Source organism: Lissotriton vulgaris, chromosome 5 (assembly GCF_964263255.1).
Source record: "Lissotriton vulgaris chromosome 5, aLisVul1.2, whole genome shotgun sequence".
Taxonomy (NCBI): domain Eukaryota; kingdom Metazoa; phylum Chordata; class Amphibia; order Caudata; family Salamandridae; genus Lissotriton; species Lissotriton vulgaris.
The window spans coordinates 873,010,328-873,029,784 of NC_141693.1; the positions used below are offsets into that span (position 1 = coordinate 873,010,328).

The window sequence follows — 19,457 nt, forward strand, 5'->3', positions numbered from 1 at the left end:
TCCTACGATGCAGCGTGCGCGATTGTTAAAGGTCGCTGGCGCTCTGGTAAATTCAAACCAAGGATTACCAAAACTGAATCACTCAGGAAATGTTCGGCTCAGCGAGCTGAAATAATAACTTTAAAGATGGCGCTTGAAAATGCCGATCGCGAATTCCCCACACTAATAGTGTGCGATTCGTGTTTCTGCGTCAAATCATACAACAGTGACATGCAGACATGGATCAAAAACGGTACAAAGATGACACAGGAGCCACAATCAAGCATAAAACGCTTTGGGAACAAGAAGTTCTTTTAAAGAAAGAACTACGAAGGACTCACGTGATACACACACTGAGTCATCGACGTGATGGCGTTCACGTTGCAGGGAATTCATTGGCTAACACAGCCACAGCGGAAGCGGTTCAACCGGCTCCCGTAGCCACGGAAAAGCGTTCAGAAAAACAAATAGATGGAGAAACCATGTTGGCAGCAAAAGCCTCATTAAAAGGCGATTATGCAGCATTACGACTCTGTCCTCCAGAATATATTCACTGGACAGCATTGTGTCATCTGCTTTTGATATAATAGATGATTCAGAAAAGGGGGTGATATAATAGAGCAGGACTTACTAATGTTACAACATGGTCACTCTCAATTACGTTCTATCGTACAACTTGGTTGGACGTTGCAAAATCTGAGTTCAGGCTATGTACCATGGGGTTTAATCAACACAACGTCATTATTCGGTATCTTTAACCTTACTGATAAACAAGTCAGTTTGGCACAAAAAGGAGCAGACTATACGATTCTGAGCATTGAAAAACTCGAGAGATTACCATTGACAATGTCAGAGAGACCTGTCATTGAATGTATAATACATGGAACGATTACAATTCCGATAACAACTTTCCAGTTCAAATACTGTCGAGAGTATATACCTGCAGGCCAGTATGAAAGGTTGGGTAAAGAATACATCAAATCAACCTGGGATTTACCCTATACACACAGATGTTATAGTGAAGGCAACAAGGAGGTATTTCTTAGTGGTGAAAATTGTAAAAAATCACTAAGCGGTACACTTCTGTGTCAAGGTATTAATTTGCATGGAGCCTGCGAAGGGTCTTAAAAAAACCTTTCATGTCACCTGCATGGCACGCCTGCAAAACGGATAGAGCCACTTTTTAGACCACTTTCTAACGGCAGTTACGTTTTAATAAGTGACCACAGCTGTTGTGGCATCCTGCCAGGAAAAGCCTATCTGACAACTGTAACTTCCAGGGCAGTTTGCTGTATGCAAGTATTGTATCCACACAGCAATCCAGATATGGGGGCTGCGTTATGGCCTCGGTTGAATATCTCTTCTATTCGAATTGATACTTTAAGCAGAATGAAGTCTATTCTTTTACAGACAACTGTGCATTTAACGTCATCAAAAGAAATGTATGATCTGCAAGTGGCAAGGACATCGGCAGAGATACATTCCCTTTTATTGACAAATTGCCCCGTGCATTTCGTAGAAATACTAAGCCAAATCTTAAACATGTCTGATACCAGTGGCATCACACATGTATTTAAGACATTTTTTTCAGGACTGTTAGCATCCTTTGAAACAGTTCTGGGAATCTTCCCGAATTTTGTCCATTCTTTTTTTGGCGGCCTACCCTTAATCTTAGGACTCTTGGCAGGAATTTTATTTTTGCTCCTTCTGCACCGATATGGCAAGCCGATCCACAGACAAGACTCTAGCAACGATGGAAGAAATGATCCTAGCAATATAATACCGAGACCGTATCTCTAAGGTCCTCGGATTGGCCCGGCTAAGAGATCTGAGTACAACCTGGTTTCTTTCATTCAGACCAATCTGGCAAGATTGCATCATACCTGTGCTTCGATGTCTGCTATGCGGAGAAGAATGCGTGTTGGACGTCTGTCTTACACTACAATCAGCAGTACCAATGGAAATCAATACTTTGCTAATTCCTGTAACGACTCATGCATCGTGTTGTCCCCAGCGGCTACCGATTCTGATGACGGCATTCGTTGAGACTTCACCACTACCAATAGGTGGCGGTGATGTACGAGAGGACAGCAGCACCGAACAGGTACAGCCTTCTGTGAGCATTGCTGATCCAACCATCGATGATAGCAATCACGCAGAGAACTGCGCAGTTGCAGTATTTTCGAACTTAGCCGACCTTTCACCTGATGTGGTAGACCAATTTTTTGCAGGTCTGTCTGAAATAATGTTCTCTCCAATCAACGAGAATAACTCTTAATAAAAACAATGAGCACACAGTGTTCCCTGAACTCTGAATTCGGCCTTCAGTTTTTGATAAACAAAGCTACAGAAAATATTTGGAACTATTTTTCCCCTGAAAGCGAAATTATTTTTGCCCATTTTTCAAAATATTTACCTTTTATTTTGGCACATGGTACTCTGCTTAAAGTAGACCTATTCTTAGAGAACAGAGCTTCCATTTTAGGATACTAGAGACAATATTTTACCTCAGCCTCTAGCACATATACAGCATTTTGTATAAATATGTGATGAAATGGTCTCGACCTTCTTTTCTGTATTAAGAGCTATTTCATGTGTAATTTTCACAATTCATTCAGCATATATATATATATATATATATATGCATTTATCTGATTGATGACACTGCTTGAAAAGCGTACAGTGCCAACACTCATTTTTCGTGTATTTACCTTATACCATTTCAAATGCGAAATATGTATTTTGGGGTGAGTCGGAAAACACACATGCATCATTGAATGTTTACTATTGCTTAGTATTTTAGTAATGATGGACATCAATCCGTGGAGTGGGTGTTGTGTTTATATCTAGGACCCTAATTCAATATTCCCGATTTATGCCCTTGTGAGGTTATAATCAATAATATCCTGATAAAGGCATAAGAATCAGATCCATATTCAGTAATAGCCCATGCAGTCCAAAGCACAACACGGCTAAACCCATCGACTCCTAGAAAGCACAACGCGTTCTTTAAACAAACCAAGCCTCCAGCAGCCCGGGAAATCCCCCCTGCTTTTGTTTTGATTTGAACAAGAACTCCTGAAGTCCAGAAAGAACTGTTAGTTCTTAGTGACGTCTTATGCTCAACCTTACGTCAAACCCAGCACCTTCCAGTTATAAAATACCAACAGTTGCATTAAGCAAACACACAGTGGTTTGGAGCAGAGCGGCCATCTACTTGCCCGAGAGCCCAGCTGATGCGAGAAACCCACGGAAGCCGCCCCTCCTGTTTGACGCACTGAGAGAGACGCTGTCTTTTCTCCAGCCGAGAAAATCCAGCTCCGGTGTTTCCAACCTACCCTTGCGGGTTGCTGGAATATCGAGTCCTGAGGAAAGAGATACCAGACCTCCCACATTCTATTACCAAGGTACTGAGCTGACTAAACCCTTAAGAGAATTCTCGATGCAGATTCTTGGCAAAACTATCTTAACCAACTTAGCTTAAACTGCTACTTACTCATCCCCTCCCACGTGTTAGGCTTAGGTCAGGTACACCGGGGTAGGCTTAGTTAGAAGCACCAGTTGAGTACGTTAGTCAATGTATTTATGTATGTATATATTTTATCTATTTTAAAGTATCATATGGCTAAGAAACCATATCAATGCTTTTACAGTATTATTTCATAATACTACTTTTACTGTACGCACTTTACTTTACTCTAAGTATTCCAATTGTGGCAATTCACTTCTCTTGCATGAGGAAGAAGACTGCTCAGTAAATAACACCTTTTATTGAAAAACGCCCGTCTCTCTATTTCTCTGCATTCTGGTGAAACTAAGTATGCACTGCTGACTGAGTGAAATAGCTGTCTATTGTTTTCACATGACTCTAGAGATACACTCTTATTCTGAGGGAGCAAAATTGTCATGTTTATGCGGTTGTCGGAAACTGAATCCCTTCTTGTCTGAGCCAGGGAAGTTCATCCCTCCCTATTCATTCGAGAACGTTTCCAGTGACCTCTGAGCTAGCTGGCGCAAACCTAAATAAGTTTAACATAGTCAGTAGAGACCTAGATGACCTCAGTCCTACGTCTAAACTGCTGTTTATTTTATTCCAATGCGCAGAGCCTATTAGGAAAATAGGAACTACACTACAAACCGAGGCAGTGCCACCATCACCCCAAACTCTGCTGCACCATTAACTGCTCCAAGGAATCCACCATTTTCCATGAAGACTGGAAACACGCAGAGATCAACCCCCTGCTGAAAAACCCTATACCGACCTAACAGACTTCAAGAATTACAGACCCATCTCTCTGCTCCCCTTCCCAGCCAAAGCCACTGAGAAGGCCATCATCACTCAACCGCCAAATTCATTGAAACACACCGCATCATGGACACCTCCCAATTAGGCTTCAGAAGCAACTACATCACTGAGACTGCACTCCTTACCGCAACAGATGACACCCTTGACTGAGGCAAAACCACAGTCCTCATCCTCCTGGACTTCTCTGCCGCTTTCAACACCTTCTCCCACTACACCCTCTACGCAAGGCTAAACAATGCCGGCATCCACGGAAAAGTCTTAGAGTGGATCCTCTCCTTCCTCACTGGCCGAACGGAGACTCAGGCTCCCACCATTCTCCGCAGAACCTTCAGAGATCCGCTGTGGAGTCCCTCAGGGTTCTTCCTTGAGCCCCACCCTCTTCAACATTTACATGGCCCCACTGGCAGCCATCATCTGAAACCACTGACTAAACATCGTCTCCTATGCTGAAGGCACCCAGATGATTCTCCCCCTCACCGACAAAGTTACAGCCGCAAAGAACAACTTTCACAACGGGATGAAGGCAGTCATCACCTTGATGAAGGACAGCTGCCTCAAACTCTAATAACACCAATGTCCTCATCCTGGGAACAACCTTGCCGCTTTGGACAACTCCTGGTTGCCCGCAGCACTTGGAGCCCCTCCAAACCCACTGACCACACATGTTACCTTGGCATCATTCTTGACTCCTCGCTCTCAATGAACCGCCAAATCAATGCCATCTCATACTCATGCTTCCACGCGCTCTGCCTGCTTTGAGAGAGCTTTAAGTGGATCCCCACAAAGTCCAGAAGAACGGTCACCCTGGTGCTTGTCAGCAGCAAACTCGTATACAGCAACACACTCTACGCCGATACCACCCACAAGCTACAAAATGAAGTTGCAAAGAATCCAGAACGTCGCAGTAAGACTTATCCTGGACAACCCCAGACACAGCGACATGGCAGGTCACCTGATAAACCTCCATTGGCTCCCAATCAACAACAGAATCCCCTTCAAGCTCCTCACACATCTACAAGGCCATCCACAACATCGACCTTTATACCTGAACCACCACCCCTCCTTCTACACTCCCACCACAAACCTCCCCTCTCCCAACCAGGCCCTGGCCACTATCCTACAGATCTGTAGGACCCCAGCTGAAGGAAGATCCTTTTCCTACCTTGCCACAAAGACCTGAAACTCTTTTCCTCTACATCTCACGCAATCACCCTCACTACCTCAATTCAGGAAGGACCTTGAGAGCTGGCTTTTTGACTAAATAGGCCCTTCAAATGAACTGCTGAACGCCCCCCAGTGTCTTGAGACCCTAACAAGCGATTAACCGCGCTCTATAAGAATCCTGATTGATTGATTGATTGACCAACCATTCTTCAATGACAGGTGACTGATTGGGTAGGGCAATTAGGAGAAATTCGGTTTTGTGAGTATTTAGTTTGAGTTGATAGAATTCTAGCCAATTTTAGGTTTTCTGTGGAATTGTGCTGAGGGAACTGATGTCTTTTGGGGCGGAGACTTAAGTGTAGTTGGGTATCGCCAGCATACATGTTGTAATGGATGTTGGATGAACTCAGAATCTCCCCTAGAGGCTCTAGGAAAAGGTTGAAGAGAGTGGGCGAAAGTGAGGAGAACTGTGGAGCCCTAAATGTGAATGAAGTGGTGTGCAATAGTGAGTGGTTAACCTTGACTCCTTGAGTCCTATTTTGGAGATAGAAGGTAAACCAGTTAAAGACTGATCCTGCTAGCCCCATACAGTGTTCCGTCAGGTATAGTAGGTTGTCATGCTTAAACTTATCCAATGAAGACGATAAGTCAAGTACTATTGAAAGGCAAGATTGGTTTTGATCCAGCATTTTAAGTGCAACGTCCTAAAGCATGTTTATTTAATTGAGCCAGTCAGTTTCTTACCAGAATTACACTAGGTTTATTTGAAAGTATGAAACCCATTTTAATCTGCCACATTCACCAGTTAACAATTCTGCCACGATCATCCATTTGACAATGGATGATGTTGGCGGAATAACTCAAAATGAGCATTGCTTTGTGAAGTGTAAAGGCTGTATGGTCATAAACGTCACAGATTAGAAAACATAGCATACATTGTAGTCAATATTCAAACTGTCTTTTGCAATGAAATTTTCTGAGGTAAAAGCAGGTAATGGGGATGTTTACTGATATCTGACAATGCGTGGTTATGCAATTCAAACTAGAATATTTTTGGAAACACATTTGAAATACATATTTAAATAGTCTGCGGGATAAGCAATAGAAATGTATTGGTATGAAGTGTGAAATGTTAAATCTAAATCTTAAACTGTAGCACATTGCCGGATAAATGGAAAGGCTCTTCTCATTGCACATCCGTACTTTGGGCTAGATGTAGGTGGGCTAATACCGGTCGTAACGGCTGTAAATCAGTAAATTTACTGTTACAGACCGGTATTTAGCCCTTTGCGATGTACGAGGCTGGATTTAAGGATTCAGTAATTTACTGATTCCTTAAATTAAGGAATCAGTAAAATACTGATTCCTTAATTTAAGGAATCGGTAAATTACAGAATCCTTAAATCCTATGTAGGGAGCACTCAAATGAGTGCATTTTTGGTTTAAGGATTGGTTATTTACCACCAACTACAAGTTGGTGGTAAATACTGAATACCTTTTAAAAAGCAATTTTGTGCTTTTTTAAAAGTGCCATGTGGCAGACATACATGCCCTTAGGGCATGTATGTGCGCCACATGTGCACACATGCACCATTCAGGGGTGCAACAGGTTGTCAATGTGACACCCTGCCTCCCTTGAATATGCTCCCCCTATTACCGATTCGTTATTTACCAAATCGGTAATCGTGATTGGCTTCCTATTCATTCCTATGGGCCTCCAGGCCCATAGGAATGAATGGGAAGGTGATTCCTTATTACCGAATCGGTATTACCGATTCGGTAATAAGGAATCTTACCGAATCGGTAAAATTTACCGAATTATTTCCTACATCACAATTACCGATTCTTAAATACTGAATCGGAAAAATTCGGTATTTAAGAATCGGTAATTTGTTTTTACCTACATCTAGCCCTTTGCTTCTTAAAGTGCACAGACGTTGTTTTAATTTGTCTAAAGCGTAGCAGCCGACATGTAGTTCTGAAACATTTCACCCAAGATGATTTTTCCAACTAAGTGCAGTTTAGGAAACCGTTTTACTCACTCTGTGAGTCCAAGACGTAGAGAGCTACAGCGATGTGGATTCAGTCTCTCTGCTGTGCGCCCTTCAAGTTCAAATGAAAGTGCACGCCGTGCCCTGCCGCAAGGCAAGTGAGGTATTACACTGCAAGAACAGAACCTTTTATTTTCGACTTTTCCCTTTCACGTCTTTGAAAATTAAACTGTTTAATTAATCAATTACGCTGGTAGATTGATTTCAAATAACTGCACATGAAGAGCTGTATTTTATTTCTACAACTTATTGGAAGCAGGAAAAGACTTGAGGTCTGATTCTCAAAGATAAACTTACAGATTTGTATAAGTTTACTATCTTTTTGGGATTCAAAAACTTCACATTTAATTTAGCTATTGGTAATTTCACGACTGCAGAGCGCTCCGCACATAAAAAGATAGGAAAGGCCTATCATTTTGTGAGCGGAGTCTCCGCCGTTAGTGTCTGTCTGCAGTTGTAAAATTACTATTAGTAACATTAAACTCAAGGGTTGTGAATACCCAGAAATTGTAAACGTACACAAAAGTGTCAATTTAATTTTGCGAATCAGGTCCAAACTGTGTTACAGTGTTGCATAAGAGTGTTGTCATCTTGACACAACTAATGTTCGCTGTTATGTTGAGATGGAGACATTAAAAGCCTTAAACCGTTTGGACCCAATTTAGCTCAGAGTATACCTTAAATCACCCATCTGTGCCTTTGTTTGTTCTGATTTGTGTTCCCATTTCTGTGATTGCAGAGCCTCAACCGACACATAAAGACTGGCAGAAGGAAGCGGACTGTGCGCCCGACGAGCAGCATGGCCTCGCCACCAGCCATTTGCTGTATCATATCACTGACGGAGACAATCCTCTCCTGTCACCTCGCTCTTCCATTTTTTGTCAAAGCCAGAGATATGTCCTAGACCCTGAATCAGCGCCCTCTCCACCGAGCTCGCAACAGTTCATGATGTAAGACACTTCTTTTTGGCCGAAAACCTTTTTTTTTTTTATTTTGCATTCCTTTCGTTATGAGTTAAATAATAATATGAGAGGTTGAAGTTAAATTATAAGTAGGAAGTTTTGTCTTGGAATGTTTGAATGTAATACAGTGCTGTGAAAAATATATATGTTTGTTCCCCTTTTATCCCTCCGCTATCCTTCTCACTCCAAATATTCTGACTAAATATCCACCACTGAAATGACTTCATATTTCACCATATTAATTCACCACAAATCCTTTATGGGCTTCCTGAATAGCGTGCGTCAACAAGCGCTATATAAATACAAACCTTTTTCCTCCTCTATCCTTCTGCTATCATTCCAAATCCAAACAACTGACTAACCTATCCACCACTTAAAATTTACTTGCACTATACTAATTCAACACTAATCCTCTATGGGTCCCGGAGTAGCGCGCTACTCGCCGAAAAAGCGATTTGACGCCTCGTCAGGGGTAGTAAGCGCTATATAAATGCAATTACAATACAATACAATCTACAGTACGAAATTGAAATACCACACAGAAACAACAAGGATGTAGGGTCCACCTTCAGCAACTGGACACTCTTGTCTAGAGTCTAACTGCCCTTTCATCAAAACGGAAAGAGGACTATCAACACACATAGAGAAGGGGAAAATGAAACAACAGCTCCCCAGGCCAATCACAGTCCATAGAGATAGACATAGGACTGCACAGTGATAGACACAGGACTGCCTCGCTGTCTAGGAGACCCCTCCACAAAAGAGGCGGCCATCTTAGAATGACTCTTCTACAAGGATACCACACATTTCCAATGATCGCCCGCCCTACACATCGCAGGTTAGAATCTTTATGGTAAAGTTCTCTCCTCATAATCTACCTCTAGTCTACCCTCATCCTACTTTATACCTAACGCCCTTGCGTTATTAATCAGGGCTCAAGATCCACCCCTCCCCCCAACCAGACCGGAACCTATTCACCACCTCAGCCACGGCGTCTCCTTCCCATAGCCACCCCCCCAGCCCATCACAAGGGATAGCTTGCACCTTACTAGGAGCATCACACACACTTTAGCCCCAGAGTGTTTCCTAAACCCATCTCACAGCATGGAGCTCACGGGCACACATACCTACACCATCATCTACCCCCCCACCTATCAAGAAACTCATCCAAACGTTTTAAGCATAAGTTCATAAAACTTCATCCCGAAATACCCTTTGCAGATCCCTACTTCTCTATACACAATGGACACACAAACTCCAACATAATTTTCCATACGAAACGAAGGGTGCATGGAGGAAAGCATTTCTAACCTTATTTGCGACCTCCTCCACTAGGAAAACCTCACAGGGTCTAGTTATTTGCATCTCCCCCTCCCAGCTCTTCCAAGCGACTGCAACCATCACCATCTACAATAACGGAACCGTCCTCATGCAATCTACCGGCCGCAGTTTAAACCGCCTGGATAACATCTTTCCCATTATTAAAGCACAAGCATCGAATGGGGGTCGAAATATGGGGCACAGAGCTGAGCTGACCAAGTGGATAAAGGGGATGAAGGAAGAACAGTGGTCCTAGAACCTAAGTGTGCGGTGTTAATTTGGTGGGGTCAGCACAGAGCCCAAGAGGTACTGATTTAATCCCCAATACAGATATTTTAAATTTACCACCTGCTGCGTGTACATATGTTTTAATTCTAGCAGGTGTCCCCACTTTGAAGAGGGAGCAAAAAGAGTCCTGGTACAATCTTAGAAATAAAACTGTCGACTGGCTATCTAAGTTCAAAAAATTCAATTCGCAGAGAATGAACAACATTCTAATGGTCCGTAGGGTAGGGTGGGTGGGTGAATCTCGGAAGGATATTCAAGGTGATTATAGTGTTATCAATTTTAGGCGTCCACATATGGTTCGAAATTTGTTAAACAAGTATGAAGAGCCTCTGGTGCTGGACACTTGCATCCACGCACTTCCCCGTGGTTATTTCTACAGGCCACCCAGTGGGAAGACTGGTTTTGAGCAGGATGATTGCTTTCCCTTACCTACCTTGAATAGATATAGGGAACCATCAGGGGGCCTTGTAATATGGGTGAAAGTAACTCTTGATATTGAAATTACCCAACAGTTCATAATTTCCCATGATATACTCGGAGTAAAAATATTAACTACGGATGGAAAGGTTCTATACCTATTTAATGTCTATAACAGACCTGGTACAGCATCAAAAGAGTCACTGATAATAGAAGAATTGGACTCAATTTTAAATTCATTAGATGTTCAATCAGGGATAATAATAGGCGGGGATCTAAATTGTAATTACGAACCTATGGCAGGGCTATGTAATATATTCGAAGAAGAAGACAGGGCCAATAATATTCCTGCACTAGACAATATTAATTTAGTACCGTGCACTGTTGCAGTGGTCCAAATTCTGAGACTGGTGACAGGGAATGGCTTGAGAGCATGCAACAGCCGTTTTCCTTCAGATATTTTAAAGGCCCACACATTTCTTTGGGGTAACTCTAGAAGTTAAATTGATTATATAATGTTATCATTCGATATCTGGCCCTATGCAATTGATTTTAAAATAGTTCCAAGAATAGAGAGTGACCACCGACCGCTCCAAATGTTTTTTTCTGAATAGCTTTTTCCCCCTCCTGTGCGGTGTAATGAAAGCCTAGATGTGAGCCCTGACGATATCATAGTCAGTAACAACAGTTGTTCACTAAAATGGGCACAAATATTAGAGGACAGGGAGGTATTGGCTAAAATCTATGAAACATTTGCCGTAACCTTTGAGACTTTTAGTTTACAAGCAGATTTAACATCAGGGGATGATTAGTTTCTGGGACTGCATCACCATTTCTTGTCACTACTGGTCCCGTTAGTGACTAGGATATCGAAAAGAAAAAGTGGGGAGGAAAAACACTCCAATAGTAAATCTAATTCCTGGTATGATAAGGACTGTGGTAATGCCTAGAGAGAACTAATATTGGCATTAGAAAATGGCTCAATGTCGGAAATAAAGAATACTAGGCATAGATACAAGAAAACCATAGAGAAAGCCAAGAGAATTTGGGATGATGATAATTGGTCTGATTTGCTCATAGCTGTCAAAAAAAGGACCAATTGTGTTTTTGGAGGTTAGTGGACAAAGGGAATAAAACAGGGAAGGAAACTAAGGACATTTATCTCGACGAAGCTATCTGGGTTGACCATTTTAAAAGATTGTATGCAGGACTTGAAAGTGACACGGTCAAACTCAATGTTGGGCTACCATCTAGTCTCAGTGAAGATATGATTGTATTCTATTTAGAAGAAACCATATTGGCAATTAATGTATTTAAATCAGGGAAAGCCCCTGGACCTGACAAAATTCCGTAGATGTATTTAAGCATGAAGTCAGTTTCTGGGCCCCTTACATTAACTATTTATGTAATGCTATAGCAGCGAGTGCAGAAATTCCGGAAACATGGAGAAGGGCGGATCTCTTTACAATTTTTAAGAACGGCAATCGCAATGACCCGGTAATTTATCTCACCCTAATAGTTTAATCGACATTTTACAAAAAATGTTTGCTAGGCACATTTTAAATCGTGTAAATATATGGATTGAGGAAAACACTATTCTTTCTAAATTTCAGGCCGGTTTTAGATTAAAAATTAGTACAATAGATCAGGTGTTCAGATTTTTTTGTTTATGTTGGAAGTATGTAACCCTAACAAAGGGTCATCTTTATGTAGCCTTTGTAGATCTACAGGCTGCATTTGACCTTATTCCTCGTGCCTAACTATGGGAGTCATTAAGATCACAAGGGTTACCATCTAACCTACTTAATTTGGATTATGAGGGTACATGAGAACAATTACGCCAAGGTTAGATGGGGCCCAAGGGGTGAGCTAACAGAACCAATCCCCATAAATAGGGGGGTTCGCCAAGGATGTGTTTTGACACCAACACTATTTTCTTTATATGTTAACAATATCACATTTTTTTTAAATGGCTGCAAAAACTGATGCACCAAAATTAAGGGGTGAGTTGGTGCCAGCTCTATTGTTCGCGGACGATACAATATTAATATCGCTGACACCAAGGGGGTTACAACAGTTAAGAAGTTCTTTCCAGATCTACTGTAATGCTAAGGGCCTTCAAATTAATATCAATAAGACCACATACATGGCTATAAATCCCCACAAAACTTTTCGAGCAAACTTAAGACTAGATGAACAAAAATTGAAACATGTTTCAAGTTTCGGTTACTTGGGAGTTTCTCTGGACAGTAAACTGTCGTGGAAAACCCAATTGGAAAAAAGCAGAATGATCTTGACACAAAATACGTTGCCTATTATGAAAAGGTATAGGAGTAGCTTTACAAAAGCTGTCTCCCCTGCATTGGAGGTGTTCAGATACAAGGCACAATCCGCTGCCTTGTATGGGTCTGAAATCTGGGGACCAAACAGTAAAAAAAACTTTGAGTCGGGAGAGAATAACTTCTTCAGAGCATTGTTAAAACTCCCAGTACGCACACTTTTGATACCAATTGCTTTGGACCTAAATATAAGACAAACTGATCATTTTGCAATCTTAAGGCCTCTTACTTTCTGTGTAAGACTCTGGACAACTCCGGAGTTGTCAGACTATAAGGTAGGTTTAGTAGGAATCATGGAGTTGGATCAGAATAAAAACATGGCACGGCTAACATACATTCGTAGATGGTTAAAGAGGATTGGTCTATCCCAATCTTGAGATGAACCATCTTCTCTGAGCCAAGCCTCGAAAAGGGTACTAATACTACCTTTTGGACCCACATACAAAGCAGAGTGCTCCATGATTCAGTCTGTGGAGTCCTAACGTCAAGGGTTCCTTTGTTTAAGGATACTGCATTTTTTAACCCTTTTTGGACGAGATACATCCCCAACTCGCCAAAACGCTATATATGAAATTCAGATATGGTGTAATGAATATTAATGCAATTGTAGCAAGCTGGGCCAATAATCCTCAAGGAGGTGCCAATGATTTGTGCACCTTATGTTCAGCTAAAGCAAAGGAAAATGAGCTGCATCTTTTGTTTTTTTGTCCATCATATGCCAAGGCGAGGAAAAAATGTATTAAACCGATCTGTTTTAACCTAGGGATAAGATCATGTAAAGAGGCTGAAAGGATTTTAAAAACTGAAACCACACAAGTTATCGTTTTTGGTGTTAGCAGATTTCTGCTAGCAGGCAGTTTTCTAAGAGCAAAATTCGGTCTAAGGCTTCAGTCTGAACTCGAAGTTAAATAAATAATGCTGTTGTTAGTATTGAAAAGAACTTATATATTTGTACTATATCATGTATTTGTATACATTTATATGTTAATTGATTTCTGCTTTTAATTAATAATGGAGTAGCCTATTATGGAAAAGGAATATAAGTGTAAACGTTGTGTGTTATCCTAATTTTAATATTGTTGCCTTTTTAAGATATTTATATTGTTATTTATGTTTTTAGTTTGGGGCGTAGGGTCATATGGACTGCACCCTATTGTTCTTTCTGCACAAATAGCCTGTATTGATTTCTTATGGATCATTTGAATAGTTTTATATGTGTTTCATACATCTTTTATGGTTGGAAAAACCGAAATAAAGATTTTTAAATTGAATTGATTCTTAAAAAATAAGCACACAGAATGAACAGTGCTTGTAGTGCTGGTTACTTTGTTATGAAAATAGCAGTAATGATACCACAACAACCCCCTGGGGTAGTCTGGTCCAAACAAGGCTCTCTTGAATCAAAAAAACCGAAAGCCTTTGACCAGGTCTTTGCTGTCAATTATTTTGTGTGGTCTGTCTTATGTTCTCAATTAGTGCCTGTATTATTGAGCATGCTTCTTTTACAGCATCAGTCTGTTCTGTGTCCTATTCTACAACAGTCGTAAACAAGCATTTGCAATCCAATAGGTCTCGCATTTGCGATAGTTTGAGCTATTAGCATTTAAATGGCAATGCCTTTTACTTCTGTGTTTTGAAAACCTGCAAGCGGTGCGTAAGCATGCATTTTGTACTTCTAGTTCTTGCTTATGAGAAGCAATGCTGGTGGTAACTGTGCCTCTATTACTTCCATCCTAGCCTCTCGTAAGCAAGGACTATAAGTACAAAGCGAGTGTTTTTGCACAGCTTGCAAGTTTTAAAAACACATAGATAAAAGGCATTGTTATGTGCAGTGCCAATAACTCAAACTCTCACAAATGCTAGACTATTGCATTGCAAATACTTGTTTCTTTCCCATGTAGAGAGGGACATCCTTTTTCAATGCTCCTGCTGGGGGATTGTGAAACACTCAGCCCATTAAACGAACATGATATGGGAAGTATGCAGTTTACTCCCCCAATTGAAACTTTTTTTAAATGCATTTTCACTCAGATGTTTTTTTCTAAATTACTGTGATAAATACATTAACGCAGATAAATTATTGTGCTTCTTTGCATCCTGCGAGCACCTGCGCATAAACTCAATCAAGCACCAAATTCATGTGCTGTTATGCTCAAGATCAGAAAAAAAGTTCACAGTTCAACCAAACTTATTTCAGCATTTCACATCAGCATTGATATTGGCTGAGTTTTTTGCAATGATATGAATGGAAACAGTGCCCAGTGCTTTAACCCCCTGCATGCAGCACAGATTTTCGTGCTGTGCGGGCGATTTGAATAGTGGGCGGGATTCGGACGGCCCCCGGACGTCCTCCGCACACGCCCACCGTGACGCATGACGGCCGGGGGCGGTCCCGAGCATGCAATGGGTTAAGTTAATGTCAGTTATATCATTACTGAGCCTGGAGAAGCTATAAACCAGGGAAACTTTTACAATTTATTGCAGACCACAGCGTTTATCGCACCGGCCGTGTTGGAGAAACAGTATGTCAATCACAGATGGCATTGTTCACCAGATGTAGTCTCCAAAGGGCCACAGCAGTCCATTTTGTGTTTGTGCAGAGGCTGTCAGTTCATGCACACCAGTGAAGTCCCATGCTCTCAATAAATTCCTTTCACTCAGGAAGAAATTAAAAGTTGCACCTCAGAAAGATAATGAGCTGAGGGTAAGAAATAAGCAGAGTTTTTAGAAATATGTCGGGACTTTAAGGACTGAAAATTATTTGCAAACATATGTTGAAACATTGAAATATTTACCTCTGCATTGTTTTTACTGTCCAGACTCTGGTCTGACAGGGAAACATTCTTTTTTGAGGAGAGAAACGTTCTTATTTTTACTTTTAAAATTAAAAGTATAATCTGTTGATTGCTACTCAGACAACAAATGGCTTTCCTCCTAGGTAAAACTGTTGAACTACAAGTGGCTGAAGATGGCAAAATAAAGTGTGCCATCTAACTGCACGTGAACTTCCACTTCGATGTTGTTTAGTTGGTATGAAATGCAGTGGGCACATGTGCCCTGCAACTCTAAAAGACAAGCAGATATTTGAGGAAATTACAAGAATGGGAGAGCTTTGAATAATACATTTAATGATTTTTTTTATGAAGTTCACATTGCAAAGAATAAATAAACCAGCATGATGTGTTTTCTAGTAAAGCAGCAGCTGTGTTTTCTTTTAAAAGGAGGCTGTTTTTTTATTGTTAGGGTCAATGGTTTCTCCTGACCTTATTTTTTCAAGAGCCTTTGTTGCAGGGGAGGAGAATGAAAAGAACTGGAATCAAACAATTCCACAATGGGATAGGGGGGGATTAGAGAATAGATTTAGCCTGCAAGGAATTTGCCTCACACTTTGTACCTTTGTTTCTCTTAAATGGACAGACAGTCCTTTTAAAGAATGCTAAAAACACAGGTTTATTTCGTTGTTCTGGGAAACACAGCAAATGCAGCAGTTAAAGTAAGACATAAGTTCAGAACAAAAACATTTATTTAAACTGGGCAATGCTGGCTTTTAACTTGCTGCATCTGACTAAGTTTACATATATGAAATCAGTAGGAGAGAAGGCAATGGTGATTAGAAGAGGCAAATCCATGCCTCGGAATTTCTGGCCAGACGAGCAGCTCTTTAAGGGAATTAGAAGGATGCAAGAGTTTTAAATAATACGTGATAAAGGTACAGCAGAAATCGCGTAGGATCCTCGAAAGGAGTGGAAAGCACGTCAATGGAGTCAGCAGTAACACAACTTCGGCATTAAGAGGAGATGGGAGGAAGAATGATATTTGAATGTAAGCAGCTAAAGCACTGAAGCTGAACACACACAAACAGTAACAGAGCAGGAATCCAAGAAAAAAATAGTCCTCCAGAGAACAGATAAAAAACCAGAGTGGAATGAGACAGTACTAAATCCCTGCTCTGTGGGAGGAACAGAAGAGAGAAAGGAGGGACAAGGAGGTAGGACTGACCACTAGCAAGCAAGGATTTTTGAAGGACCCTGACAGACAAATAAAAAGCAATTTCAAGAAAGGTGATGGCCTCGAAGGCCACAGACTGATAACAGCAGGTCTCAAAGAAACATCTCATGCACTGTCTAGCTCAACCTAAAAAAGGAGTAAGATCTAATATAAGATGGAGTGGTACTCCTTAATTAAACACCTTTTGCGAATAGTCACCTAGGTTTATGGTATGGCCACATTACTGTACAAGAAGTATTAGATGAGACCATCTCTGGACTAATCCTATTTTAAGAGACTAGTTCACCCATGGCCAAGCAATAAATAGGTTGTTCTTTATTCCTCAAATAACCAATCTTCAGAGGTAGACGCATTGCTTTAAGAATTAATTTGCTCATATTTGGTAACATGGCCAGCACAGCAAGGCAATCCTCATAGAAAATATATCAGGTGTTGTATAATTGCACCTTCAAACAACAATACAGTTAAGAATGAAATAACTTAAACCACCTATAGACGCAAGAGTTGGCAAAGTCACTAAGTCGGGACTTGGCAAACTGGTGCTATGGTTTATTTAAAAAAAAGTTTTTTTAGCAAGCATATGCAACAATGATAAAAAGAAGGAAAAAAGAAAACATGATGCAGTTTAAAAGTGGTGAACATAACATTACAATAAAATGTTAAATTGAAAAAAAAAACTGTTGCAGCTCATTTTATGAGAGTCGTACAAGTGCTTACTAGCAGGTAGGTACACTTTTTGGTTATGTATAAAATCCATTGTGTTGAAATGCACATCACTAGAACATATAATGTTTGCTGCAAAGAAATTGTATTATTGGCTTTGAATTACTATGACCTAAAGACATGGTCTGATTCAGAAACCTAAATATAGATTTCTATATTTACTTCTCTATATTTACTATTCTACCTACGTGTAACTCTCCACTCTTATGCCACGTTCAGATACTATTTGTCCCCAGTTTCATATTATCTGTGACACTCAGAATGTGCCCTATTTTCTCTGGGAGACCTCCACCTGAGAAGAACCATCTGTGAATCTATCTATTCACTAAACACATTTTCTGGTAAAACACTCAAGTCAATTACCTGCCCTTTCAATGTCATTGCGTGCGTTATCTAAAGACATAGTACAGATGTCTGTCAGGAACACTGTCAGCGTGTGTGAAGTGGAACTATTATCTCCACGCACATGTGCGAAAGAGCCTTAGCTCAAGCAAGCACCACATGGAGCCACTGGAGTTGTATTAGCCCACAATGTCCCATGTCTCAAAAGACACAAAACTAAACGCTCACATCTGATAATAGGTATGGGTGTTTTAGGCCAGACTATATTTAAGCTATATGTTTGGTGTTGCATGATTTGCTAAACCAGAGGGCAACATGTATTTACAGAGGCAATGTGTATTCTGCAGCAACAGTTATAGATGAAAGATCTTCAGTGCAAGAAACAAGCTGACTGAAAAGGGAGGAACTGTAAACACGATTTGTTCCGCGCCACCATTTTCATTGATGACCCTCTCAACAATCAGACAAGCTGTCCTTTAGTAATACCACAACTTACAAGGCATTGGTCATTATTATTTCAACAGGCCTACATGTTAGCCTTTTGTGCTGACAGACGCAGGATAGGACTACTGTAATAAAAGCCTAGATAAAAATATGACTGCAGAGAGGCATTCTTACCATATTCATCCCTTGGCGTGGATGTAAACAGCACTGGTGCCCATCTACCATGATTACCAAGGCCTTAAAACAGCCAGGGTGAATTTCAAGGAGCAATACTTCTAAACCCAATTAGATTTTCTGTTACATAGACATAGAAGTTGCTTCTGAATCTACTGGGATGCAGTGGCGTCCGGCACGGATCTGGGGTGGTGTGGCGTGCGCAGGGGTGAGTGGGGATGTAAAAAAGAAAAAAAAACATACCTTATCACCGCTGTGTCTCTCCTCTGCGTCAGGACACCGTTGGTGCCGACCGGGAACCAGGAATCACCCAGGCTCCCCTGAGCAATCACAATTCTGCAATGCAGCATTGTGATTGGTCTGAGCACTGTTTATCGGTGCTCAGCCATGGAATGGGGGCCTGGGCATGTTCTCCATGCAGGCTGTAATGCAGCCTATATGGGGAACATGCAAAGTGTGTGACTGTTTTGGCTGGCCCCTGAACAGAGCAGCCCTCCCCTGCCCGCATAGCAGCATGGAAACATAAAATCATAACAACTTTGTTATTATCATTTTATTTTTCCTTTATTTACACTGCTTAAAAGCAGTGGGGCGACGCTCCTCCGCCTTAGAGAAGGAGCCGCCACTGCTGGGTAGAATATAACTAAGCAATGACATGATAATCAAATCATGCATACAAATCACAGGCTGTACTCAACAGCCACAGCTGATCGAGTAAGATCACCACAAAAAGTAGTGGGCAGAACTGATTAAGAGGATTAAACACAATTTTATGGTGAAATGAAATTAAAGGAAAAATTAGACATAGTGTAAATGCCTTTCTTACAAGGTAACATAACTTGCAGTAGAACGAATTACATATGGTTTCAAGTTATCTTCTAGGTTTGGTTCAAAAACATGTTGCTATCGTTTCTAAATCATTGTATCATATCCTAAAACA

General features: G+C 40.9%; 1 protein-coding gene across 2 annotated transcripts in view; it reads left to right on the forward strand.

The window, feature by feature from the left end:
- The window catches only part of FAM13C (family with sequence similarity 13 member C), an 866,698-nt gene that overhangs the window by 588,823 nt on the left and 258,418 nt on the right, over positions 1-19,457 (forward strand). For both annotated transcript variants that reach the window (XM_086922448.1, XM_086922449.1), the window contains exon 7: positions 8,240-8,450. In XM_086922448.1, the coding sequence (XP_086778574.1) occupies positions 8,240-8,450 (211 nt within the window). The remainder of the gene's footprint in view (positions 1-8,239; positions 8,451-19,457) is intronic.